Source organism: Xiphias gladius, chromosome 8 (assembly GCF_016859285.1).
Source record: "Xiphias gladius isolate SHS-SW01 ecotype Sanya breed wild chromosome 8, ASM1685928v1, whole genome shotgun sequence".
NCBI classification, from domain to species: domain Eukaryota; kingdom Metazoa; phylum Chordata; class Actinopteri; order Istiophoriformes; family Xiphiidae; genus Xiphias; species Xiphias gladius.
Window position 1 is genome coordinate 608,863 of NC_053407.1, and position 27,724 is coordinate 636,586.

A 27,724-nucleotide genomic window follows, 5' to 3' on the forward strand; every position below is an offset into this window, starting at 1 on the left:
CTTTTCTTGTTTTGTTGACTTTGCCTCCATCCATTGCCTCGTTCCTCCTCCTCTCCCGCCGCCTTCCCCAACTTCCCCTTTCCACTTGGCGACATGCGGCTCGATGGCCTGCACGGAAAACGACGTGCGCGTTGGGAGAAAGGAACGAGCGTGTGCAGGGGACTGTGCATGTCTATGTGTGCTTTCTGTGTCCATAGGTGGACTGTTTCCCATGAGGTTTCTAATATATCGACTAAAACACCTACATTCGATGTGAGGTAGGATGCGCGTCAAAAATCAATGCCTGTGTTGTGTGTGTGTCTATCCTCACCTGCATGTGTGTATATGTGCGGGTGCTAGGGACTCTAATTATTTGTCACATCGATACAGCTAGGTGTCCCCTCTTTGTCGCTTGACTTTATCCCGGTAGAATTGTGTCCCTGAGTTGAATATCAAAGGACTTCTTGGTGAAGCCCACAGGTTTCAGGAGAGAGAGTCATTCTTCATCCTGGTCTTAGGTTCACAGCTTTCCAGCTGCTTCCTCAGACATGAGCCAGAAAATCGCAGCCCGACGGTCCCTGGTAGCCTTAAGCAGCTGTCACCTCAAATTCCTCATACCTAAATGACTCAATGGGTCACTCTGCTCTGCTTTCCAAAACTACCCACATGACCGTGGCCACTGTTTAAATCCAACACTGTTGACCCAGCCGTTCACCCGACCTTGCCTCCTCCCACGTCCAGATTTCCATTGTGCGAACATTATAAGGACTGCGTGTTTGTGTTGAGGTTAAAAGGTCACTCTGGAACTTGGAAAGAGCAAAACCTCCGTCTGCTGTGGAGGACGTTTGATACCAATCAAAGCTCCAGAGCAGTCCCTGATGTGCTGATATGTGTTGATATAGCTGTCAGCTCAGCCTCTGTTATTTTATGTTAATATCAAGGCTCTTATGCTAATGAATAGTCCACTGCTGCTGAAGTGGTTAAATAATAATTTCTTCTTGTCTGCCATATGGCTTTCACAGGAAAGTCATTTTAGTATCATCTTTTGTATGAAAACATATACCGTCAACCTGCACCTGCTGGACTACAGGAGTGGTCTGAGGGGCTTTGGACTTCTGATTTTTGTGTTTTTTTTTCACTGTGGAACTGGGCAGAAATTGGAATCCAGTAGCAACCCCTGCAGCTGCATTTCACTTAATTTGTTTGCTGTTTATATCATCTTTTTCTCACTGACATGATGATATGTTTCAAAGTCTGGAGTCATTTGAAAGTCTCCCGTTCATTGTAGGTCAGACAGATTTTTTACAAACCCTGTCAAATAAATTAATAAATATACAACCACATATATTCAGAGCAAATGGTTATTAAGACGCGTTTTCCCACCATGGAAATCAGATGCGTTTTTTTTAGTTGTTCTGAACGGCCGAACTGGAAGGTGGAGTGAAAAGAGCATTCTGGTGCTGCACTCGGTGGCTCACATGAAAAGGGACAGAAGTACTGTAGTTGTGTAACAAAGAAAAAAGAGAGCTGAGAGGAAAGTTCAAACCCAGCTCACTCTCTAACCTGCACACGGCCAACCAGTCATTGAGTGAAGTGGGTTTGAATGTCAGCTCATCGGTTTCACAAGGTTACGGAAATAGTCCGAAACAGACCTCCCTTAATCGAATGTTTTGATGGTATAAACTGATCTCTTCTTCTGCACATTGAGTCTCATTGTGTATTGAAATGGAAAGAAAATGGCTGCCTGGAATTTAGGAATAACATATTCCAAAAATTGACAATCTAGAAAATGAACATTTTGGTCATTGGAGTAGAAAACGTGATTTATAAACATGCAAAAAATAAAATAAAAAATCAAGACCAAACTGGTTTTCAATCACCTCCATCTCTGTTTTCTTCATAGTCTTCCCAGTACAAACAAGGAAGCATGTATGAAACCCATTATCTGTGCTTTGCTGTTGTATTTGGCTTTCTGGGAACATCTCTAATACAGCTCCCCAGAGGTAATTGGAATTTTTGGAAAGAATAAAAATTGAGTGATCTGTGCCCTGTTTTAGTCTGACAGCCCTGGCTTCCCTGATGTAGATCAGCTCTACTCCCTGTTGCCTCATCTCCTTCTCCTAGTTCATATCCTTCTCTCTGCCTCCCCACTGGCCCAAAACACTGTTCCTGAGCTGAAAATGATGGCTTTTTCTTTACAGTCAAATAGCAGTTATGCCATTTTGTGTCCTCGTTTTGACACATTCAGAGTGACATTCCGCAGGCAGTTCATACTTTGTCCCCACTGGAGATGCAAGGCGTGCAAAATGTGATGATAGAAAAATGGGATGGAAACACAAAGTAAACAATATGTGTTGTGAGGTCGGCTCACATAAGTTGTGCGACATCACATTCTCCTCTGGCTTGCTAGCTACAGGACCCAATGACTAATATTCAGGATGATGAAGTCTGTCCATCATGTGAGTCTGTTCAACTTTCATGTGTCCTGTCTCTCGTTTGAGTTAGAACATTACATTTTTCACACACATGAACCTGCATCGTCATCATTGTTGATACTGATTTAAAATCAAATGATGTCTTCTGAAATGGGTCATTTACAGTGACTCTGCAGCTCTTTAGCACATTTCTTAAATTCTCTGGTTGTATATGTCATTTACCGTAGAGATGAGTATGAGCTGCGCTAATCACCCTTTTTCATAATAAATTGCCTTTTTCATAATAAAAGCTCTGAGAAAAGCACTGCATTAATATACACATATACATATATACATATACATACATACACACATATACACATATACATATACATATATATATATATATATATATATATATATATATATATATATATATATATACATATATATATATATATATATATATATATATATATATATATATATATATATATATATATATATATATATATATATATATATATATACACATATACACATATACATATATATATATATATATATATATACATATACATATACATATATACACATATATACATATACACATGTTACAATCAAGTGCGGCATATACCAAGGTGATGCACTATCCCCGCTGCTGTTCTTCATAGGCCTGAACCCCCTCAGCCAGACCATCTCAAAGAGTGCCTACGGGTACCAGTTCCGAAGCGGAACAACCATCAGTCACCTCCTCTACATGGATAACATCAAGCTGTATGCCAGGAATGAGCGAGGCATCGACTCACTGAGCCACCTCACCAGGATCTACAGCAACGACATCGGAATGTCATTGGGACTAGATAAGTGTGGTCGGATGGTATCGAAGAGAGGGAAGATGATCAGAACGGAGGGGTTGAACTACCAGAAGGCAGTTCAACCCCCTCCGTTCAGGACAGCTACAACTAAAACTATCAGCTACAACTACCTTGGGATCCTGCAGGCAAATGGGAACCTTGAGGAGGTTGCAAGGAAGTCAGCCACAGCCAAATACTTACAAAGAGTAAAGCAGGTCCTGAAAAGTCGGCTGAATGGGAAGATTAAGATACAGGCCATCGACAAGTACCAGTGCCAGTCATCAGATACCCCGCTGGTATAATAAGCTGGCCAAAGAAGGAGATAGAGGTCACTGATATTGTGAAGTGGCTGATATAAAGAAATCCTACCAGTGGCTGGAAAAGGCTGGACTGAAGGACAGCACAGAAGCCCTAATCATGGCAGCACAAGAACAGGCACTCAGTACAAGATCAATGGAGGCGGGGATCTACCACACCAGACAGGTCCCCAGGTGCAGGCTGTGCAAAGATGCTCCTGAGGCAGTTCAGCACATAGTAGCAGGGTGTAAGATGCAGGCAGGAACAGCGTACATGGAACGCCATAACCAAGTGGCTGGCATAGTGTACAGGAACATCTGCACTGAGTATGGGTTGGAGGGCCCAAGGTCGCAATGGAAGACACCTCCTAAGGTGGTTGAGAATGACCAAGCCAAGATCCTGTGGGACTTCCAGATCCAGACTGACAAACTGGTGATGGCTAACCAACCGGACATCGTGTTGATCGACAAACAACAGAAGAAGGCAGTAGTGATAGACGTAGCGATCCCAAGCGACAGCAACATCAAGATGAAGGAACACGAGAAAAATCAAAAAATACCAAGGGCTGAAAGAGGAGCTAGAAAAGATGTGGGGAGCAAAGGCAACAGAAGTGCCAGTGGTAATTGGAGCACTGGGGGCTGTGACCCACAAACTGGGAGAATGGCTCCGGCAGATTCCAGGTACGACATCTGAGGTCTCTGTCCAGAAGAGCGGAGTACTAGGAACAGCTAAGATACTGCGCAGAACCTTCAAACTCCCAGGCCTCTGGTAGAGGGCCCGAGCTTGAGGAAGACACACCACCAACCCCCATGGGAGGGGGGTAAGAGGGAGATTATTATTTTTTTATATATATACATATACACATACACATACATATACACATATATACAAATACACATACATATATATACATACATATATACATATAAACATACACATATATACATACACATATATATATATCTACATATAAAATTTACTGTAAACCTGACTAACTGCATTTTCCTCATCTCTTTTAACTTTTTTGACTCTTAACTGTCGTCTTATTATTGTTAGCAGATGCCGTGTAATTATTCTGCGCTTTGGCACCATAAAGTGCTGAAGGTTCTTTATAGCTCTGGTTTTATGTGCTGTAAAAATAAAGATTAGAACTGGTGACTGGAGGCTGAGTGATCAGCCCGGTACTTAATCACACTCCGGCAGGAAACGCAGTCTGAGCAGAAGTCAACGTGACTTTACCTTTCTGTTTCCCTCAGCGGCCTCCTACTGGAATATGTGGTTTTCCTGACTTTAAATGAGTCACATCAGGACCAGTCCAGTGCTTTATGATAGATGCACCCGGTAGGCCTGATTAAACAGTCTGCTGTATTTTTGCTTTTATCTGTCTACAGAAAATCTATTCAAAGGAGTTGAAAAAGTTTTAGAAATCTTGAACCTCTCGCACTGATTGTTCATATCTCATTCAATCACTGATCTTCATGTTGAACTAATAACATCAGGCTATTTGTCAGGCACAATAACAACATCTGGTTTCTAATTATTGGCACTTTCAGCAGATCGGATCAACTGTGGTCATTTACATCTGATAAACTGAAAGACTGTGGAGACACAACATTTTGGATGGTAATTTGCAACAGCTAAATACCCCCATAGGCCTTTAGTTTCAGTGTGAGCTGTCAGGAGGGGCAGCAACTGTACGAGCAAAGCTGGCAACCTGGAGACTGAAAAGGTGGTGTAAATTAAAAATAACAATGTGTGTGGAGAGACACTGTCAGCTGAGAATAGAAAAAATGTGTATTTTATTTCTTACTGAATTTGATTTGTTTTAATTTTGTGCTCATAAAAAATAACAAGCAGCCATCTGATATATTTCAGCAGGACTTCATGAAAATTGTAAGCAGTCTACCGGTGGGAAACGCTACAACATTAAAAGCACAGGTCCAATTTTCACATGTGAAATGTTTGAAAAGCACGTGAATGCAATACCTACGTTTTGTCTCATTTCAAATATCTGAAAACTCATCATTATAGGTTGTTTGTCCCCACAGGAGCGTCTCATGAAATAGTACCCATACGGTGGCTGGCATTCCGGACCTTCGTTGTCATGGCTACAGTAATAACCATGCAGTTGAGGTTGTGGAAAATCGTATTTAAAAAAACACAACCACAACAATTTTTCTTCCAACGGGAAACTAACAGTGGTCTCCCGTGTCAAAAGGACAAAGTTCTGTCTTTTTTCAAGCCATCCATCCACACGGACCTCCTCCCTAAGTGGACTCAGTCGCTCTCAGTGCTACGTCACCTGACTTCCTCATTTGCTCCTGTCATAATTACTACAGCCACTAGAGGTCGCCTAACAATAAAAGCTAACTATGGGTCATAACATGCTGCTGCGCAGACGACCTATATAGTTGTTTTTTAGGGGCAGATAGTCTCTGTGCCTATATGCAGGCAAACTAGAAGTAAGTAAGCCTACCCATAGAGCGTGGGTAAGGAACCTTCCCTCCGTGTGTGAACTGCCCATAGCTGAATATGGTACTATGCTACATAGAGCGTGTTGGTGTTCAGGTTTGCTGTCTGTTGTACACTAAAATATCATGTTTCTGTGTCAAATGTCGGCCGTTGAAATGAACACAAAAATCTTGAATGTTGCACGGCATTCAATGCGACGTCATTACGTAGACTCTCTCTCAGCATCCCCAACGCTGACTGACTTCCAGCGTCCCTGCCTATATATGAATATATCGCATGTAATTTAGTGGTTAACGGAGGATGTTACGTGTGACGTTGTTGTTTTCAGGTGGGAAATATCTGTAAATCTAATGTGCCTGCACCGTGGGAATATATCACGTTAAATGTCTGAAAACCATATCTCCCTATATGGGAATTGTTCACATGTAAAGTGATGATCCACACGTGATTTGCATGTTCTTTTGACAATTACTATTTCCTATTGTATTTATTATACAACTGTAAATTATTCCTTTAATATCCCTTACAACATCTCTGGTTTAGTGACTTTACAGTAGGTTACCATTCGTGTAGGTCATTTATAATATCAAAATAATATTTATAAAAAAATCCTAAAGTAATGTACAGTATTGTACTGTATTCACCTCTGTCTTAGTTTTATTATTCAATTATCATAACATATAGTAAGATATGCAGTTCAGTTTTTGCCAGATTTGGTGATACTGTCTCGTATGATATCAGCATAATAATGTCCAGATTGTTAGTCTGTATGTTCTGTCTATGGGGAAGAGATTCAGCTGCAGGAAATGTGTCTGCAGCAGGTGCTACAGTAACATGGGCTAAATATTCATTAAACACCAAATAATGTTCGCCACACCCAGCCCGGCTGTGTGGACCCGCTCACACAAGGGATTATGTTTACACCACACAGCTACTCTGAGTTGTTTTCACACGTATCCACGAGACCAGAGAGAAAAAGAGCTTCCTTCGGCTGCCAGTGGGCTTTTTCACACAGTCTCACAAACCTTGTAGATTCCCTGGTCGCAGCCATTGTAAGTGCTCTCCATGGTATAACTTCTCAGCACACCCATCTCCCTCCAGACGACCACCCTGGCAGTGGCAGAGCGAGACTTCTCCACCTGATGAGTTCAAAACAGAAATGGAAACTGGAGCAGCTCAAATATGGTTTAGATTTAATGTCACAAGATTTGTTTAGTGACTTTGGTGTAAACAAAAGACACAGGTAGAAAATAGATGGAGCCCATATAATAGAAATAATACTTAAGACAAAGGAGAAAATGGTGACGATGATTAGGATGCATTGAGGAGGAGAATAATATTGATAATCCATAACAACAAAAGTTATAATGATAACAAAAATACTGGTTATGATAATGGTCCGAGACAAAGTCAAATAATTTAGTCAATGAAACATTGTTATAATTGTTTTTGTTGTTGTTACCAAATAGTTGCAGCTGTTGAAAGAAAAGGCCGGTGCGATGCGATCCAGGGTCTTTGGAATGGTCTAGAGAAAGGGAGAGTGAGAGAGAAAGAGAGAGATTTGATTTTAAAAAAAACATTTATTAAACCCAGATCATCGTCACACCATCACCCCAAGACGAGAAAGAAAAATAACAAACAAACAAACAAAAAGAAACAAAGAACAGTCGCCCAAAAGAAAATTTCTGTCAGAAATTAACAATCAGCTCTCCCTCCCCCCCGACAGAACATAAAACCCCCCCACAGCCCAAAAGTGCCTGAAGTCCTGCAAGCTGTCCATCATTATATAATAAGCGTGTTCCAGGCTCAACCGGACCTTCAACAGCCCCTGCAGAACCGGCACAGGTTCCACGCTGCCGGTGTCCTGGACCCGGTTCCTGCGCGTCAGCCAGATGGCCAGCTTGGAGGAACCAGATAAAAAGTTCACCAGTGTATATGCCGTCTTCTTTTAAGCACAGTACCTTGGGCCAAAAATGAACAAATCGAAAGAAAATTTCTCCCCGATACCCTGAAACCACCTTTTTAAAAGCTCGAACAGCATCACCAGCCGAGGACACTGAACAAACAAATGCTCCAGGGTCTCCGGCTGAGAGCAGAAGACACACTCCTCCCCCAGTTCAGGATCCAGGTGCGCTCTGTATTTGTTCGTAGCTATCGCCCCGTGTGCAACCCTCCACTGGAGGTCTGCTGTCCGCTTTTCAATGGGCAGCTTGTACAGGGCCCGCCAGCTGCCTTTCGGGGAAGCGCCTGGACCAAAAACCTCAGTCCACCTCGACTCCCTCATCCCCGCCAAAGAGCTCAGGTTCAGAACTTTGACGCATTTGATAGGCTGCTTTTTTCCCTACGGCCTGGAACTGGTCCAGGTGTGGGGTTGTGAACGACAGCAGCTGTCCTCCTCATTCATGCCACTCTCCCACAGCTGGGGTGACGGACAGAGAGGGGAAGCTGTACTCGCAGCCTTCGCTCCATTGTTTGCACAAGTTTTTTGTTTTTGTGGCAGGGCAGCACAGACCTCCTTCACCACTCTGTAAATCAGCCTGGTAGAGGTGATGTTGCTCCTCCTTCCCAGGTCGTCCACCGATGTTGCCGTCACCTTCATCATATGTCCCAGTTTGGTGCAGCCGGCCTCCCTGAGACCGGCTTGCAAGCTGGCAGACTGCAACGTCTGGGTCTGTATAAAGTTGTTGAAAAACAACGGTTCTTCAAACAACCACATGCCCGGAGTTTCATTTGTATGACGTGTGATCTTAAAGATCTGCCACGCCTGCAGGACAGAGCTGTAAAAAGGTGTCAGTCCAGTTAGGTCCACTGTTTCCGGTTGGAGGAGGAAAAGCTGTTTGTCGTAGCCCAGTCAACCGGCTCTCCTCAGCAGCAGACAAAGGAAGATGTAGGGCTGCTGCTCTGACCCAGTGGTGACCATACCAGAAGAAATCAGGATGGATTTCTGAATTTCCTCTTTCAGGTCCCTTAGTGGCGTCAGAGCGATAACTTTGTGCCAAAGAGTCGAGTAGACCAAGTTATTGGCGACCAGAACCCTTCCCCTATATGACGACTGGGGGAGCAGCCATTTCATTTTAGACAACCAAGCACACGCTTTCTCCCTAGCTCCCTCCCAGTTCTTTCTTTGAAAGCCCTCGGGGGCCCAAAAAAACTCCCAGGACCTTCAGCCCCTCCTTCCCCCACTGGAGTCGTCCAGGCAGACTGGGCACTCCCTGATCCCGTCACTGTCCCACCAACAGAGCTTCGCTTTTTTGTCCAGTTCACCCATGCAGATTAGGCCTTTCCATAAAGAGTCAGGGTGTCCTGCAGATGTTGAACATCCTCTCGACTGGAAAAAAAGATGTAAATATCGTCGGCATAAGCAGAAACAGTAGGAGGACGATCGAGGTCCGGCAGTGAGAGACCACTGAGCCGACCTCTCAGCCTGCACAGCAGGGGCTCAATAGCTAAGCTGTATAGCTGACCTGAGATAGGACAACCCTGTCTTATCCCTCGCTGTACAGGGATTGGCCAGCTAAAAGGAAACCGGATGCAGTGATCCGCGTGGAGGGCACCGACAGCGGGGAGACCTGCACGAAAATCTCCCTGATAAACACACCGATATCGGTCAGACGATGAACCTGAGGCTCGTCCTTCAGGAACACAACCACCGCTCGGTTCATTCTGGAGGCGAAACAAAGCTGATCGTGTCCCACCTGTTCACCGGCAGCCAGCAGGACCTCCTCCACGGTCACGGTGCTATCCCGCGGGACTATCCGCACTCCCTGCGGAGGTTCGCCGATCGACCACCGATCAATCGGCAAACAAATCAATAAACCGATTAATAAAATAAATAAAGCTCACCTGATCATGTACAGAGGAAAAGATGGAGAGATAGTCCAGAAACAGACAGAAAACAATTCACAACTCCGGCCACTTGCATGCTCACAACCGGAAACCGGAAACAGAGAGAGATTGACAACCCACAGCACAGACACTAGCAGACATTTGTTCTAGTGGTTTGTGTGGTTTCAGAGGTTTAACCACCATGGAGACTGGACCACGTAGCATTTTAAACTGAACCCTCTATGGCTGGCTTGGCTCTTTGCGCGTGTGTGTCTCTTACCCTATATCCAGGGTCCTCTTTCAGTCCTACAGTGTCCACAGTGGAGCCAGACTGCCAGAGAGTCTCCTTCACACTGCAGCCGTACAGGAACACATTCTTCTTTCTGGAGTGGCCGTGGAAGTCACAGAAAACCTGCAGGATAAACACCATGTTTAGATCTGGGCGAGGAGGCCAGGGTGGAGGGGTTGGTTTCTTTCTATCATGACCAGCATCTTTCCCAGACCGTAGAGGACAACTATGCTTTACTATAACTCAAGCTGTATTATTGTGACTCGGGCCGTCGGTTGTGTCAGTTATGACAATTCACCAAAGTAACGTCTGAGATCTGGGAACGTGGCGACAGGTTCTGAACAAACTAAACCACTTTATTTGGGGGTGAAACTGACAGTGATGTACTTAAATGTCACTAGTAGTCTCTCATTGTGCAGGAAAAGTGTCAGCACAGCTACAGTGAGTAGAGCAGGTGAAAGCTGAACTACGATGGGAACTTAAAACAGACAGTCGGGGTCACAATCGTACAATTCTCTACTTCAACCACTGTTTGCGATGTTATCGTAACCACCTCTGTATCTACACAAATCAAACCCAAAGTTTAATAAACTAGTTTTCTTTATTTATTTTTAACCACGACATTGATCTTCTCCTAGCCTTAATCAAGGACAGTTCATTAGCCAAATCTAAACAACCTCAAGAAGAGATTGCAGATCACAATACTGATTTGACGTTTGACTATGATTTTGGAAGGCATGATAAACGCCCTATTTTATGTATTTTTCAGTGTGTAATGATAAATTCTCCCCGGATCAGTCAAGTTTCTGACTTGACTGGTAAGAGGTCAAGCTTTTCAATATCGTTCCCAGCTTCCTTCCAAATATATTTATATCTATTCTGCTTTATTTTACTCCGTACAATCACCAGGGAAACCACCTCAGCATTGTCTCCTACCTTTACATGTATCTACTTTGCAGAGCATTAGAGTACTTTTCACAACTTTGCCCACAATAGCAAAAACATTGTTCAGCTAATATATACAATAGTGTATATATTCATAGTAGAATGCTGTGTGCTAGCTATGAGAAAAATAACATGATCAAGTAAAAACGCAATCAAAGCAGAATAACTGCTGACTTCTTAAACTTATACCGATTAGCCACAACATCAAAACCAGTTACTGAAACTCAGTCTTTGATGACGTCCATGGGTTCCAGACTTCAGGCAGTCACTGACTGCAAAGGATTTTCATCCAAGTATTAAAAATGATACTGATATTTATGATTATGTCGGTTTGTCCAATTACTTTTGAGCCCCTGATGGTTGTAGTTCCTAAACGGTTAATGTGATATTTTTGTTAAACCCCTTGAATTAAAACTGAATGCCTGCACTTCATTTACATCTTGATAGCTTCGTTTCAAATCCATTGTGGTGGTGAACAGTGGCAAAATCATGACAACTGTTTCACTGTCTAGTCCTGGTTGTACTGGACATTTACAAAATTTGCGTTTGCATTTATTTCTGAAGATAGTCTGAACTCTGTTCTTAAAATTCTGTCGTGGCCATAAAATATCAACCACAACTTTATATATATATATATATATACTTTTTTAGGGCAAATCTCCTGCCTTTAAAAAGGTTAACAAGTTGTTTTTGAAGTGCACACGCTTTTCTCCGTATGTCAGTCTACAACAACAGCTGGCTGTTAATTACATGAATTAGCCTGAAAAACAACCTCACCACTCTAATTTGGAACAATTAAATAAGCCAATGAAGGTCAATTTATTATAGGATTTTTTCATTAAAGCCTCATTTTACTTTCTGCAAGACTGCAAACACACTTACAAATGGTGCTCACACCATACACATACTCAGTGCCACACAGGCTCACCATCACATATTCACACACCTTTCACCTTTGTGTTTGGCTGAATAATGAACTGCAAGTATTCTGAGGGAAAACTGAAATAATCAGGTTTTCATTTTGCTGTTAACTAGGTTCCCATCGATTTGAAAATCTACTTTAGTTTTTCAGTGTTGCAGCTAAAATTTCATTCATTCTGAGATTCCAGAAAATAATCAGGAAAAACATCAGAGTGATTGCTGAGGGTAGAGTTAGATGGCATGAAAGGAAAGGACCAGGCCTGACCCTTTAGTCTTGTTTCTACTCAAACTTGGTTGTTTTGTCAACCATTTTCTAATCTCCAACTTCTCTAGTCAGGGTATGTTTAAAGCACAAGCAATCATCTGCATGGATAATGTTAAAGGAACTTTTCTAGAGATCACTGAGTCACATTTTCTCTTGTTTGTTTCATCTGTGCACAAACAGAAATCTAAAAACTACAAATTGTGTACTGTAACCAGATCTTTAATGAAGATGTTCGTAGTAACTGAAAACGGACCTCAGTGCAGGTAAATTACAGCCTCGTAGGGGGCAGAACAACCTGCTGTAGAGATTTTCATCCAAAGCAAAACCAGGTAGGGCTCAAGAGGAGTAGGTACGTTAAGATAACAAGTTTAGGTAGAACAGCATGTGCAACTCACCAGTGGAGTTCGTCCTATACTGTTGAGGAAGTAGAGGAAGCCCTTGGTGTGGTAGATGGTTGGACTGAGGACGGGGTCTGGTTTACACCACTGACGATTCAGATCCTCGGTGTTCAGATCACAGCGATTCCTGTGGAGACAGACGGGGCATTTGTACTAAGAGTGCCTCTGTCCAACCTATTTAGCCACACAGAGTTAATTATGGTGCTGGTTATTTGTTTTATGATTTGGTGTGTGTAAATGCAAAACAGAATAATGCAGGTTAATTGAAAAACCAAATGACTGAATTAAAACAAGGAAACAATAAACATGCTGCAATCGCCTCCTTTGTAAACAATGTAGAAATTAACCAGATATGCTGTTACACAATGGATCATTTCCACTAACACTGTAGTTCTAGTTATGAGAAAAGAAGCTAAATACAATCATATGTCTCTCTCTCAGCCTGTCCCTTCTATCAGGTTACATTTGACCGACTGTTGGAGGTGACAGCACATCCAGCAGCACCACCACCACATGCTCAGTCCCTCTCTCCACCCTAAAACATCTTTTGGTACAAACGAAGCTGTTAAGAGTTGTCTCATGCGTCATACGTCATGCTTGAGTCTTTAGGTCTCTTAGGCAAAACCCAACACAACAGGAGACATTAAAAATGTATTTAACGGTGTCAACTGGAACTTTCCAGTAACAGTGAAATGAGGTTATGCAAGGCACTCAACAGTAAAAGCGCAGTCAGTACAAGACCTAATTCCATTATTAATGAATCAGTTATTCCATTAATAGTTAGTTATATGGCTGTTAGGAATCAGTAACTATAAATATAAAAATGTGTTTGTTCAAGTCAGGGTTTGATTTTATTTCTGCAGCTGTAACTCTGGTTATAACGGATTTGACACAGACAGGGGCAGGGTTTCGTGACACTGTTTCAAAGACTGAGCACAGTGGCAAGCTCATACAAAACGTGTTGCTCATTATTGTTATCAAAAGTTTGAAAATTCCCAGTGGGACTGACCGGTGGTTACCCAAGCAAGTCTCTCAGAAAGAAACAACCATTGTAGTGATTCTAGCTCTGGGATTGACACAAACGTCTGTCTGCCATGAACTCTTGCTGCTGATACAGGGTAGGGATTTTACATGGGGTCTTCTGGCATTGAACCAGTCAGTCAGCTCCATCATGACTATTCATAGGTAGACCTAGGTACCATCCACATTCCTTGGCAGACAAAATCACAAAATTTGAATAAAGAGATATATTTTGGAGAGGGATACATGCATTTAAAGAGTGTAGTCTTTGTAATTTACCTTGAAGAATAAATGTATATATTGTAGTCACTCTGCTGTTGTATTGATCGAGTGACATTTACTGTATGCCAGAAAGATGCAGAGAAGGAGAGAGAGGAGGAAGAGAAACAAAGAGATGGAGACGATGATGGGGTAAAGAAAGCCTTCGTGCACATGTATGTGTATGTTTTGTTAAGCTAATGACTCATCCATTTGAGTGATCTGCTGTAGCTCACTCATGAAAAAAGAAGAATCTTTTTCGGTCTCTATCTTCATCAGACAGTATTGTTTGGCTTATATGGCAGCAAGAAACAAACCTGTTTGCAGATGTGTTAGTTTGACAATTCAGCAGAAAACGCTTTGACAAAACCACAGTCAGTTAGTTACATGAGTTCCATCTCATGTTAAACTACAACCCTTTTTCCCCCACTCCAGTCTGTATAAATCTACATTCTACAATGGAGACATTTTTAGTGCTTTTATGTGGTTTTAAATGCAATTGCAAGGAATAGATACAGCCATAGCTGAAGCTGCTAGTCAAAGAGGTTCAGTTGACAGCCATGTATTTACAGTTTGAAGGAACTGTACCCTCCAACATGTCATCAAGGTAAGCACCGCCTTTTCCCATCCCTTTCCTGTCATACAGAATTAGAGTCAGAGCGGTGCCTCCACCACAGGGTGTGATAAGGTCTGGTCAAGGAGCAGCATGTACAGTATCAAGCCTGTGAGCTTAAAAGAGCAGAGATCAGGAACTAACCCTCTCAAAGAATTTCAGTTCATTCATCATATAATGAATCCTTTTATTTCCCTCAGAAAACGGATGGATCTTATTACTTTATGGCTAAGTTCCTAATAACAGTGCTCTAAAATTGGTAGGTCTCAATTCCATGGTTGTAGAGATGATGGAATAAAAATAAAATGCCATATTCATTTATTAAGGATCCATTTTAAAAGTTAAGACTAATAATAGTCACATAAAAGAACAATTGTTCTTGATTGTTTTCATGAAAACAGTCTTGAGAAGAAGTATTACAACTCTCAATATAAAAGTGTAGAGAGGACTGAACACAGTTCTATGCTATTTTTAGAATCTTAATAGCTTTGGGGCTAAAACTATAAATTTCATCCCAAGGGTGGAGCTTGAGGAAAGATTATGGAGTCACTGAAATGAAAGGGGATTATCCTCTTGGGAGCACGAGGGCAAACCGCAAATTCCAATCTGCCTGTTAATTTATTAGATAATTGACATTTTAGACTGAGGGTGGCGCTAGACGAAATCTCATACAGTGTCCAAAGTGAAAAGCTGTCCTAATGGAATTCCAGGCATTATATATCAAGATACCTTCTCATTCACCAAAGTAATGGCATTGGGGGCTTTTTTTCCCAGAGGGTGGTGCTAGAAGACATATATGTGATAATATGATATCTTGCTCTGGATGGACAGACAGACTGACTGTCCCCACACAGCCCAACACAAGCAGGGCTAAAACGCAGAAAACCCCGAGAGACCTCATGAATGTGTTACGTCATACGAGAAAAGGATCTTTGTAAAACAATAACGATTACACGTGTGGGGAGATTAGCAGCTAAACGGGGCTAAGACGACAAAGACCGTACACAAGACCAATGGGGAGACCAGGCTTTGAGCCCCCATGCAAAATGGATGCTCTACTACAGTGTAAGTGACAGTGATAAATGTATTTCAGAAGGGTGGACACCTGTGTGTGTGTGTGTGTGTGTGTGTGTGTGTGTGTGTGTGTGTGTGTGTGTGTGTGTGTGTGTGCTTATAAGAGTGTGTAATGTATTGGCCTGCCAATGCTAATCTTGGTTGGGGTGGGGTGGGGAGGGTTTTGGGGGGGGGGGTTGTGACACAGCTCACATCCAGAGCCACACACACATGGTTTACTCCCTGCAAGTTTCAATGGCAAACAAAATACAAGTAGAAAAGGCTGTGTGTGTCCAGTATGTATGCACACACACATTTGTATGGGTGCATGTATATGGAAATTAATATTGTATGTGTGTGTTTGTGTATGTATATGTGTTCATTCTTAATCCAATTGTTTTAATTGCTATAGTATTGTTCCAGCAGTGTGTGTGTGTGTGTGTGTGTGTGTGTGTGTGTGTGTGTGTGTGTGTGTGTGTGTGTGTGTGTGTCAGCTGGCACGCTTGACTGAGCTGAGCCAAATAATCAGTCAAAGCAAATAAGCTGTAAAACTATTCAAATGAAGTGTGTGAAGTTAAATTAATGACTCCCCCACAAGAAATGAATACTGGGGCTATTAACCAGTACAGTAAAGAGTCCTGAAAGGGAAACAACATTCAGCTTTACAGTTTCCAATCGTACCCCTCCCCTTGCTTTGGCAGGGGACATTTCAGTCAGTGATTCAGTCAGCATGAAGAACCTGCTACTAACTACTACATCTGTGATGTTACCAAGGCTTCCTCAGCTCTTTGGCTGATGAAATGGGAGATGCGGTTTGGGTAAGGCTCTTCAGTCCTGGTGTGAACATAGAGGGGAGTGAAAAGTAGAGTAAAGTCAAACTTAACACTTACTTCGAAAAGTTTAAGGTAAGAGATCAGAGGAGCTGTGGCTGTCACGCCGCAGATCGTTCAGTCACACCGTGAACAGTTGGAGTGGTTTAGCTCTCGTGGCCACACGAAAACGAGCCGACGAGCCAAACTCCAGGACTGCAGTGACGTCGAGCAAGAGGCCACCACCATGGCTGCAGGCTGGAGCCAATGCAGAAGGGTCTTCGGACGCTGATGGCCTGTGGACGCTGGCTTAAACAAATATCTGGCTGCGATCCACTTTATTCAAAGAGTCTCCAAAGAGTTGGTGTTGGTGGCAGCAGCAGCTTGTGTGTAGTCAACACACGAGCTTTTTAAGGAGTTTTTCACACCGTTCAAAGAAATATGTCAATTTAAAAGTTGTCATTCCTGCACGTCAACTTGGAGCACATCTGCGTCAGTCTCATCCAAGCGTCTTCACCATTTCGTTCCCATTACATACAGTTTCTGAATCGCCGAACAAATTCGAGATCTGGATTCAGGCCAGTTATGGGGAACTTTAGCACAGATTTTGAAATGGAATTGATATTTGAATTTTTCCACTTTCCAGCTGCCAGAAACACCAGCACCTTCACAATGTAATGTATTCCTTCGCAATAGCCCTGTGATAAATATTATCTCATGCAGTGTTCAGTTTTTGTTTGTTATTCTGAGGCATATTAGGTGGTGGTGATGTGGCGGTGAAAGACAGGTGATCCTTGTTTTTCTGCTCCCCTCACATGTGTAAATGAGGGATACACTATAATGAACACTTTTCAGTGTTAAGCCAGAAAACTTACCAAAGGAAGGAAACATCACCTCACAGAGATATTATTCATCGCAGGGTTGTTGTGCCGGTTGGCATTAGATTAGAGTCACTAACAAACTGCTGTTGAAACTTGTTTGAGGTTGGTAATCCATCATATTAAGCATCACGGCTTCCACTTTATCTTAGTCTCTCCACATGATGTTATCATTGTGTGGTAATTCAGATGTAAGTGCAGATGGCTGTGAATGGTCTGCAGTGTGTTACCCTGTTAAACGTGAAACCCTGATAACAATAAAAACCGACATGACTGTCCCTGTGATGGATTAGCTATCAGAAACTAGTTTCAAGGCTCTGCAAGTTCATTTCCGTGTCGTGTAGGAGTCAATGGAAACCGATGGTTTCCATTGACTCCGAAGTGTTCTGCTGCACAGCTTTTGTGTTGTGCAGTAACTCTGATGATACATGCAGAGGGAAAAAACCAATCCTCCCATTAAGTACAATTCTCTACTGACAAATACAACTTGACATTTACAGCTGTTAACCAGTATTGTTGTTGTTGATATTGCTGCTGTTATTCTTAAGCTTTATTATTGAATCAAACCCAGCTACTCTTGAAGGAGTGGTGAGATCAGTGTCTTCAGTTTTAGGGAGACACTTTTTCTCTTTACACCTGTCCTTCTTCCTTTCTGTCTGTGTGCATGGCTGGAAATCAAAATGGAGCTGATTTAGTTTGTATATTTGCCAGGGAATAAGGTTATTGGAGTGGTTCTTGGGTCTGGTTGAGTTTGGCTGTCTTGTCAGTGTCCTGAGTGGTAAAACAGTTTCTCACCTTGGCGATGCGTATTGAGAGTTGGGGAAAGATTCAATGATTATCTAATTTCTAGTATGAAACGTGTCCATAATGTGGCGTCGCATTCTCGTTGCCTTAGACATCTCGGTTGCCTAACGCTGTACCGGGCTGTTGACTGTGCTAAGGTTAATGGAGCTTTGTGAAAGAAGCGTCACACTGAATGTTGCACCCAGTTTACAGAGCCAGTGGTCTGTAATAAGATGCGACACATGCAGAGACACAGCTGGAGGGGGCAGCTAAAAGAGCATCTTCTTCAAAAAACTGCTGGATCGTGATGACTGTACTGTCTAGAAACCACTTCTTATGCACTGTATTTATAAAGAAAAAAAATCCTGTGAACTTTTTTTGCTGCAATTAAAGATTGTCTGGACTGTAAAAGTAACTTTTATTCTATATATCCACAGCTGAGTTCACAGCCTATTCAATCAGCTGACAATCGAACAGTGATCACATGTTTTCTTTCTGTTGCCACGAATTTTCTTGTCTTCCCTGTTCGATTGACAGTCTGTGGTAACTATTCCTCACATTAACTCTTACGCCGTAAAGGAAGAGTTTTGGAAGCCTGAACAATACTGTCTGTTTCATTGGATTTTAAGCCTTGAAGCCATTTGATCATTTTTGTTTTCCTTCCCTGATGTGGACAGAGCCTAAAGCACTGACTTTAGGTCTAGGCTGTCCAATGGGAACATTTCCCACAAGCTTGGTGTGCTCCTTAAAGGCTTTATTGATTTCTCCTGATACTGAGTTCAGAGCAGTTTCTTCTGTCGGTCTTCTCTGTTTCTGTCTCTGCCTCCCTTCCCTCATCTTTCTTTTCTCACTCTGTTTCCTTCTGTATCTAATCTCTCTCTCTCTCCATCTAAGTCTCCAGCCCTGTGGTGTGGCCTCCCAGCCCCAGCTCTGTCCCAGGGCAGCAGACACAGAGAAACACAGAGATCTAGCAAAGTTAAAGCTCTTTGTAAACTGTTATTTTCCACAACATTTACTCTCCTCTGCCCAGCACTGCAGCAGCCTGCCTTCAGGCGTGTGTGTGTGTGTGTGTGTGTGTGTGTGTGTGTGTGTGTGTGTGTGTGTCCGTCCGTGTGCATTTGTTTGCGATGGCTATATCGACAATGAATGCCATTGGGGATTTGTTGCCAGATAATATTTGATTCTGTGAGCTTTGACACAACCTACAGCTCACAATAATTTGTCATCTAACTACTAACAGGCAGCCTATCCAGTTTTTATTTGTTTGAGTGGGCTTGTAAAATGAACTGGGATTTTCTCATCTACCAGATGCCCTTGGAAATACAGCATGTTCTGTATATGATGGTTCTGTCATTTGTTGACTGAAGGTACATTTGATTGGTGGCAGGCTTTACTTTTCACTTGAGTTTAAATAATTCAGACAGATATATGGACACAGGTGAAGGTTCGTGTCATGTTAACCAGTGCAACTGAGTGAATGAATATCGCTACTGAACCACTATGGAGAAATTGCTGTGGTTTCCGTATCGTGCCGTCAGTGCTCCTGTTGCAGTTAGATGTCACGGCCCTGCAGAGCTTCAGAGAGAAATCACTGTGATGTTGGGGATTTTGTAGGTGCATCAGCTTATCAACTTCTGGCCATCAGAAATAATTAATAAATACTTTAGATAAAAAATTGAATTTACGTTAAGTCCATGTCGGGGAACGACCTTAAAAAGGGAAAGGATGCAAATTCACCGATTCAGTCCTAAATATACCAGCAGTTTGGCGCTCTAATTAATAATTAAGTACAACCAAATGTACCATATCAATAACAAGTACAGGCTGAAGGGTTATATGTCTTTAGAGTAGAGGTTGTGCAACATTAAATAGAGCAGCAGGTACATTCGACAGCATTTATTTAACAGTTAACAGAATGGAAAACACAATATGTAATCTAATGAATGGTACTATGCATACAATTTTGTGTGTGTGTGCGCGCGCGCAGGAAAGCGCCACCACGAAATGGCTGAGTGTAAAAGGTACACAAAGGAAAAGGAAAGGAAACTACAAAAAAGATGGTGGACTTAAAAGACGGCTGCTGTTTCTTTGTCGGTACTTACTGGATATACTGCGAATACTTGGGTGAAACGTACTAACATCACCTTAGTATCTACATTGACAAAGTTAAGCAGTCCTGTACTTAGCCGGGCTATGCTACGCTATGCTAGGCCCGGTTACGTTAACCAAGTCGGGGAGGTAGGCGTGCTGCCTTGTTAAATTCAGTGAGCTGTAGTTGTGCCGGTTGTGTTGCTGTGTTGATGGAGAGATCACCGGTTTCTCCTTTGCTCTCCTTACGGACTTAGCCACTTGACGCTAACTCTGCTTCGCGGCTCCCGTCGCTTGCAAAATCAGTTGGCAGACTTTGGGTCGTAGCTGCTGGCGCTAAATTAAAGCCGTTCGCTATAGGTTGCTCTTGAGCAGCGAGAGTTCGGCGCAGCAGTCCGTTCCGAGCGGGTCGCAAGGAGGTCAGAGAGCGGCAGCTCGTGCTGCGCAGGAGGGAGGGAGAGCCTGCTGCACCCTGACGGGGTGAAGGGGAGAGGGCGAGACAAAGGGAGCACTGGGGTTTCGTTGACCTGGTGCCGCCATGGGTCATAGGGCATACAGTGACCAATGTTAGCTGGTTGTTGGGTCGATAGGTGGGTTTTCACGCCCAGGTGTGAAAAGGTGAAGGATCCTGGGAAACTGAGTTCAATGGCCCTCCTTTAACTTGGGTGTAAAGGAAGAGGAGCATCAGTTACTGAGCCAGAGAGAGTGTGCAGGCTGCTCACAATCACCTGCATGTGAAGAAATAAACAAACATTCTATAGGCAGCACCTGAGGGGCCAGATAGATGGATGATGAGCACACACAGCAGGCACCTTCAAGAAACAACATTTCTTAAATTGGCGAGTAAGTGTTGAGGGACACGTACGTTCTGGCAGGACGATGTTGAGTGACAGCGTTTTTTCAGTGAACGAAGTGACACGTCTGTACGAGCGAGGGTGGACGGTGAACGTGCCTGACACCAGGGCTGGCATCCTGAGTCCCGTGTGTGCTTTGGCTCAGGTCAGTGAACAATTGTGGCTTTTGAGCAAATGTTAATATGGCATCTAACATGTTGGGTCGCTGACTTTTTCTGCGTTACACCAGGCCACCCTCTTTCTCTAACCTTAACTGAGAGCTGTGAGTGTGTAAACACGACCGTTAAAAACTAAACAACTCTTTACAATTTGCTAGAAAGGAAAAAGGAGAATTTACCAAATGTATTTGTGATATATAATTGTGATGTTTATTTTTTATTCATTATTATTGATCATTTTATTCTGTTTAGTTTGATTTCAGCCACGTTTTTAGTTTAATGTTATCCCCTACTTTGTAAAAAGGACCGGTTTCCTTTGTGAGGTTCGGTGAGATACCACAGCTGGTGATGGTTGAGAGGTGCGTGTGCGATGGTTGATGTAAATGCCTTTGGTCATGTGTCAGGAGAGCTGCTGTGACCCAGAAACCCCCCTCCGATTTTCTCTTCATTGTCAGGTCCAAAGACTGGGGGAGCAGGAAGAGACCGGTTCAGATGATTGTTGGCAGTGGTTCCCAACCTTTTTGGCTTCGGACCCTTTAAAATGAAGCAGTTTACTTTGACCTCTTGTCACAGGTTATTGCTATCAATTTAACCAAAGAGTGTTTGTCTCTTCTCAGATTTTTTTTTCTCTTGTTCTTCTTTTTCTTTTGTTTCTCTTGGAGGAAACAGAAACAGTGCTGTTCTTAACTGGTGTGGGACTGACAGTGAACTGGCCGAAAAACATAGATGTTTATAATGGAGCCCAGGTTGGGCCTGACTGATTTCTGCTCCGTCTGTGTCCATCTCTGGCTAGCTGTGCGAGTGGAGATCATTTTTCAAACAGAACCATGTGTTTTATGCATCTGGTCTGCGAATTTGGCGACTTTGTGCGTATTTAGTTCAATAACTGGACAAAAACGCTGGTCCAGGTAGGTAAACTGACATTCTCTTCCACAGCTGACCCGCGGGGTTTCTGTTCGTGCCAAGATCACTGAAGTGTAGCTGCTGTTCTGACCAAAGTCTCGTTGACATAACCCAGCAGCTTAAACGGACTATCACCACAGGTGACACATTCATTGGCAAAGGGATTGAAGCTGTTTAATAGTGTGATGATCACACGAGTCTTGCTGTCACATATGGCATTTATTTAGCTTCATTGGACCAAGAGCATCCCTGCCGGCAGGTCTCGCAGAGGAGATCGCATTTACACATGGAACTGGACTGTGTGTTTGCTCTCTGCTCCCTCACTTCACAGCTCTGTGTGGGGTCTCTGCCGTTTTTCTGAAGCTCCACCCCCTCTCTTTTCATGGTCACGGTCTCGCTTCTTTTCTTTTTTTCAAAGTAACTATATAGACATCATGCTCACAGGTTGCTCCCAGAGACTGCAACCAAGAGGAGCAACCACGATTATTCCAGACGTCCCTGAGAGCTCCAGGACGAACCCGACAGCTGTATAGAACTGGAGCTGCATAGATTTGATTCCGAAACACGCAGGTGGCGTAAAAGACAAAGCAAAACATATTTTCTAATTCAAACCCAAACTTAGTTGGGACACTACATGAGAAAATTAATCCGAGCAGAAGAAGAAAGATATGCTCAGCCAGCACTGATGAGAGAACCTCCCGCCTCGTGTTTTTCAAATACTTCGTATGCCTTCAAGGACCCAAAATACACACACAGACCAACAGGGAATGGGATCTGCAGTAAAAAGCTGCGCCGATGCTTTGGCAATTTTGTTCCAGTTTCACACCAATTTCAAGCTCAGAAAATTGACCCCAGAAAGAAAGACAGTCAGAGAAGAAAAGAGCGACGGAGAGAGAGCTGGCGGCAGGATGAGTAAATCCCTTCGGTGTCCAACTTAATTCCTGTGAAATGTCAGAGCTGTGTTGCAAGACTTACATCACACACACACACACACACACACACACAGAGAAACTGGTGTGACTTTCAGAGAGACAGAGAGAAAATAGAGGAATAGTGAGGGAGAGAGACAGTGAGATAAAGGCTGCATCGGCTCGTGAAGAAAGGACATGGACGGTATATTGTTCATGTCAAGTTGTCTCAGTGATTTTAACTCCTGCTGAAACAGGATGTCAAGTCTAGACCCAGCATGAAGAGGGACCACTGAAAATAAACTGGGAAAAAAAAAAAAAAACAAGTCCTCCAACTTAAACCACCCTTTAGGCCACTTGTCCCTATCCTCCCCTACCGGCAGCGGGCGTACCAGACTCTCGTCATCATGGTTACAATAATAAACACGCGGCCACGGATAGAAGCTTCTTTGTTGACATTCACACATCTCCTGTGTGAATGTCTGGTGACCTGTGGACCACAACCTCCTCCTAACCTGGACTTTGTTGCTCTTTATGCTACGTCACCTGACTTTCCCCCTTAATTTCTGTCAGAGGTGACTTGTCTGTAGACTAACTCACACACACTCGCACCGTTCTCTGACCTGTTCATGTGTGTCAGCGAGTCCCGTGAAATAAAGCGCACACGGGAGTTTTCTCTTCTGACACTCCTGTCAGCATAAAGCCGGGAAAGGCGGGTCGACGCGACAGTTCCCTGGCCTGGCGCTTGGCTTGCTTTGGTTAGATTTAGCCACGGAAACGACCCGGGAAAGCTTAAGGAGAGATGCAGCGGTGGTTAAGAGACAAGAAAACTGACAGTCTCCTGTGCTATTAACTTTCCACTTCTACCACCTTCGCTCCTGAGGGACCACAGTCAGAACCACGCCGACATCGGAGCGCGGGGACCTCTGAGAGACATGCATCAGTGTGACCCCATCTACTCATTTTCATTTGACGAGGGCAGTGAAACAGGAGCCGTCTCTCGGAGGAAATATGAGTGGAACACCCTGATGGACAATAAATAAGCGAGTCTGAGAAATGATTATGGACGTTTTGAAAACTGTTCCGTGCGGTGGGTCGTAACTCAGGCGAATCCAAGCAGACTAGTGTCTGTTCTCCATTAGGAATGAACCTACAAACTTTTTAAAAACCTACAGGGGAATCAAAGGATTCATTTCTCACTGTTACGGTAACTTTAACCTTAACCAACTTTAACCACGTGTTTGAGCCTTTAACCGTTAACCTTAACGTGCCACAGCCGCCATCCCGCCATCTTTTCCACACCACAACACCTTACCCACTCATCTTCTCAGCCAAATCGCACAGACATGAAAACATGGTGAAGAACCAAACGACCCTACTGTCTGAGAAGAACGTAGATGTTGGGGGATTCTGCACAATCCAGTCCCAGATTGCGTCGTTCCATGGTTTTTTGTTCTGCTTTCTTTTTTTAATCCTTTCTTTCTGCACGTGGGCAGTAGGGTCAAGTTAAGCGTAAGATTGTGGTTCTGGCAACACTATTCATGGTGCACTTCTACGGAATATAGGCACTGGCAATAAATCATGAGGTGTAGAGTCGTCCAGCATGAACTTAACCCCCCCGGACAGTGGGCTGTGAATGTGCCCACCTGGAGCAGGGCTCCACTGGAGCTTCTCAGGGGCCCCCAGTAGTAAACTGTGGTGCCGAATGTGTGTGTGCACAGACACGTGAGGACACAACCTGTTCCAAGATAAGGGTCGATCCCGTGGAAGCAATCACAGGGTTGTCATAGCCATGTCACCTCAGTGTCTCTCCAGTTTGTCTCTCTGCGTCTCTCCAGCTCTGTCTGATTGTTCCCATCATGCACCTGCTGGATCCAAAGGGTGATCCTGTCTTATCATCTCCTCTCTGCTGACACTAAAGAAGCAGACTCTAAAACTCTGTGGGCAAAACATTTCTCTGCAATTCTATTCATAATAACTGCTACTGGGTTCAAATGGCTCTTTCCTTACTATACTTACTCGTGGCTATTATTAGAGTTTGTGATCGCTTGTTGCTTTATGTGCTTTTTCTGTCGTACGTGGTTCTTTAGAAGACACTTCACTTAGTGGCATTCATTTCAGGGAAGGTTTTAAATCAGGAAACATTTCGGTTCCATTTGTCTAAATCTGTACACACTTCACTGCACGATTTCTCTTAAAACAGAGTTTTCAGCCGTATCACATGGTTGTCATGGAGATACATCTGTATCCTTTACAATTTCATCTATAGCACCTTTTAGGACTTTTTGCCCCTTTTGGTTCATGAATTAAGTGTGACAGGTTTTTCTGGAGCACTCCCAGCTCAGGACTCTCTAACAAGCTTTTTCTGGAGCTTTCAACCACATCATGCTGTCATCCAATTTCAATTTGTTTTATAAGGTAATACTGAGCATGTTTTTTTTTGGCAGACTGTCCTCACTAGAGAAATGACGTGGTCGTTCCAACAGCTGAAATCAACCTACAGTGTCTTTACATTCAGTATCAAAGCAGAGCGATGTTTTCATAGCACTGTGAAAAGAGGAGTTCTGGCTGGACGTAAAAGGGACACAGCAACCTTTCTTTCACCTTGATGAAATATTTTCAGTTGTCTAAACATCAGAACAGCTACTGGTGTATCAACCTCCTACTGGAGCAGCAGATATGAGTCCTTTCACAATTGTTATTCATGTATAAGGACTAAAAAAACACTAACAATCATTTAAAAAAGACACCAAGTAAAAACAAGGACCAGGCCGTTACCAAACTGTAGGATCGTTAAGTTTTACTGCTGTTCTTGCAGCTTTCATATTAAGTTTATTGTGCCAAGTTTATAAGTCTGCAGAAATGTACTTTTTAATGCACGGGGAAGGAATAAAAACAGGAACCCAAGCAATAACAACATGTTTCCTAGAGTCAGAGTGGAGACTAATTATTAAGTGTAACTAATGCTCAGAGCAACATCAGTCGCAAAAGCCGGACACACACAGAGACAGAGAGAGAGTAAAAGTCCCTACTCCTCCGGCCACACCGGCTCTCCACCAGACACAGTCCGCTCAGCGCTCGGCAGTGATCACGTCTGAATGTCCCACACGTGTGGAGGCTCCTCAGAAAACCCACGTACACACACGGGAAGGGAACCGATCTTAGACAGCGCACACACACCTCCACTCACATACCGTACGCACTAAAGAGAAATTACAGCAGGTGGGTGTGGGGTGTGTGAGATGCTTTTTTGCTGAATCACACACACAGATGTACTTACTCTAATGTTTGATGACAAACAAAACTGATGTTATCAGACCACTCCCTTTTTCCTTTTTAAAAAAAAAATTATTATTATTATAAGAGCTAGACAGACATGTGTAGAATGGAATGGCTTTTCTTTTTCTGTTTTTATCCAATGAAGTGAAGGCGACGAGTCCATTCCAGCATTGCATCACATGGCACGTTAAAAGAGCAAATGACTATTTAAAGTCCCTTTAAATAGACCCATGAGATATTGAGCTCAGACTGCTCATAGTAAGCGTGGCGGACCTGCACAAACCCGGATCAGGCACATTTTCAAAATAAAGATAGGTTACAAACGTACACCTCCTGGGAACTGAGTGAAGGCGCAGTTATCATTTATTCGTTTCTATTTAATATTTATCGTAGTGTGTCTATCTTTGCTGCAGTTTTACATAGCAACATCTAATCTAAGTCCAGATTTGGGGTGTGGATTCAGCACTGTTCCCGCCTCCCACTTACATGCCGTTGATGACTCCGTCCGGGTTGAGCATGGGGATGATCTTGAAGACAAAGGCCTCCCTCAGACTCTGGGCCATCAGGTCACTGCTGCACAGAAACTCCAGGGTGCCCTTCATCACCCAGCTGGCATTGGACTCTCCGGGATGGACCCGGCCTGTCAGCACGATACAGGGACGGTTACCTGCAGGGAGACATACATATCCGGATCTATCACTTGCCTGTTGACATGACGTACGGCACGTGGAGAACTAAGACTCCAGTTAGAGTTTCAGCATCTTGCTCAGGAACATTACGTAGTGTTTTCCGGGATCGCAGTTCGTAACCGGAGCGCTTCTAACCTCCGAGGTATCTTGTCAATCAGCACTCACCACAAAGCTGCCTCTGTATTGTAATCTTACAGTTGTCTGCATTTCCTGGGCTCTCGGAGTGCCGAGCATCATTCAATTATCCTGATCCGGTCTTTAATTAAAGCTGTGCTGATGGCGTGTCCTCCACACCGATCACAACAATAGATTACGCTCTGTCAGTGATAGTGACAGCTGGCCAATTATGTTGGTTACCAGGGGTCATGAGTGAAGATTGTAATGTTGTGTAGGGGTCATAATTAACATTTCCGAGTGTCAGTGATTACAATGTGAATGTTGCACAGGCAGCATGCCAACAGATGGAGAGTGTGCGATCAGTGTGTGTCCTGGTTCATCCATCAGAGTTTAGACGGATTAGCGTATTACAACCATTGGAACTCCTCATACGTGTTTAAGGAGACTATACACAAACATTTCAGATTCGCCTCAGGATTCGAATTCACCTACAATTCAACACAAAATAGAAGTAATATCACATGACATTACCGTGGAATAAGGTAGCATTCAACTCCTATGGATTTTGGAGTCTGGCGAAGTAAAACCTCCTGCTTATGATATTTGTAGAGGTGTTTTCTTTTTATTTCTATTTTGTTTCCTAGAATTTTAA

At 43.3% G+C, this 27,724-nt stretch overlaps 1 protein-coding gene across 1 annotated transcript in view; it reads right to left on the reverse strand.

Annotated features, from left to right (window-relative positions):
• Window positions 1-27,724, reverse strand: part of LOC120792788 (cytosolic carboxypeptidase 4) — a 161,927-nt gene that overhangs the window by 16,662 nt on the left and 117,541 nt on the right. The window contains exons 23-27 of the mRNA XM_040132123.1: window positions 26,753-26,933; window positions 12,660-12,789; window positions 10,125-10,256; window positions 7,482-7,544; window positions 7,045-7,158 (exon numbers count right to left, since the gene is read on the reverse strand). Of these exons, the coding sequence (XP_039988057.1) occupies window positions 7,045-7,158; window positions 7,482-7,544; window positions 10,125-10,256; window positions 12,660-12,789; window positions 26,753-26,933 (620 nt within the window). The remainder of the gene's footprint in view (window positions 1-7,044; window positions 7,159-7,481; window positions 7,545-10,124; window positions 10,257-12,659; window positions 12,790-26,752; window positions 26,934-27,724) is intronic.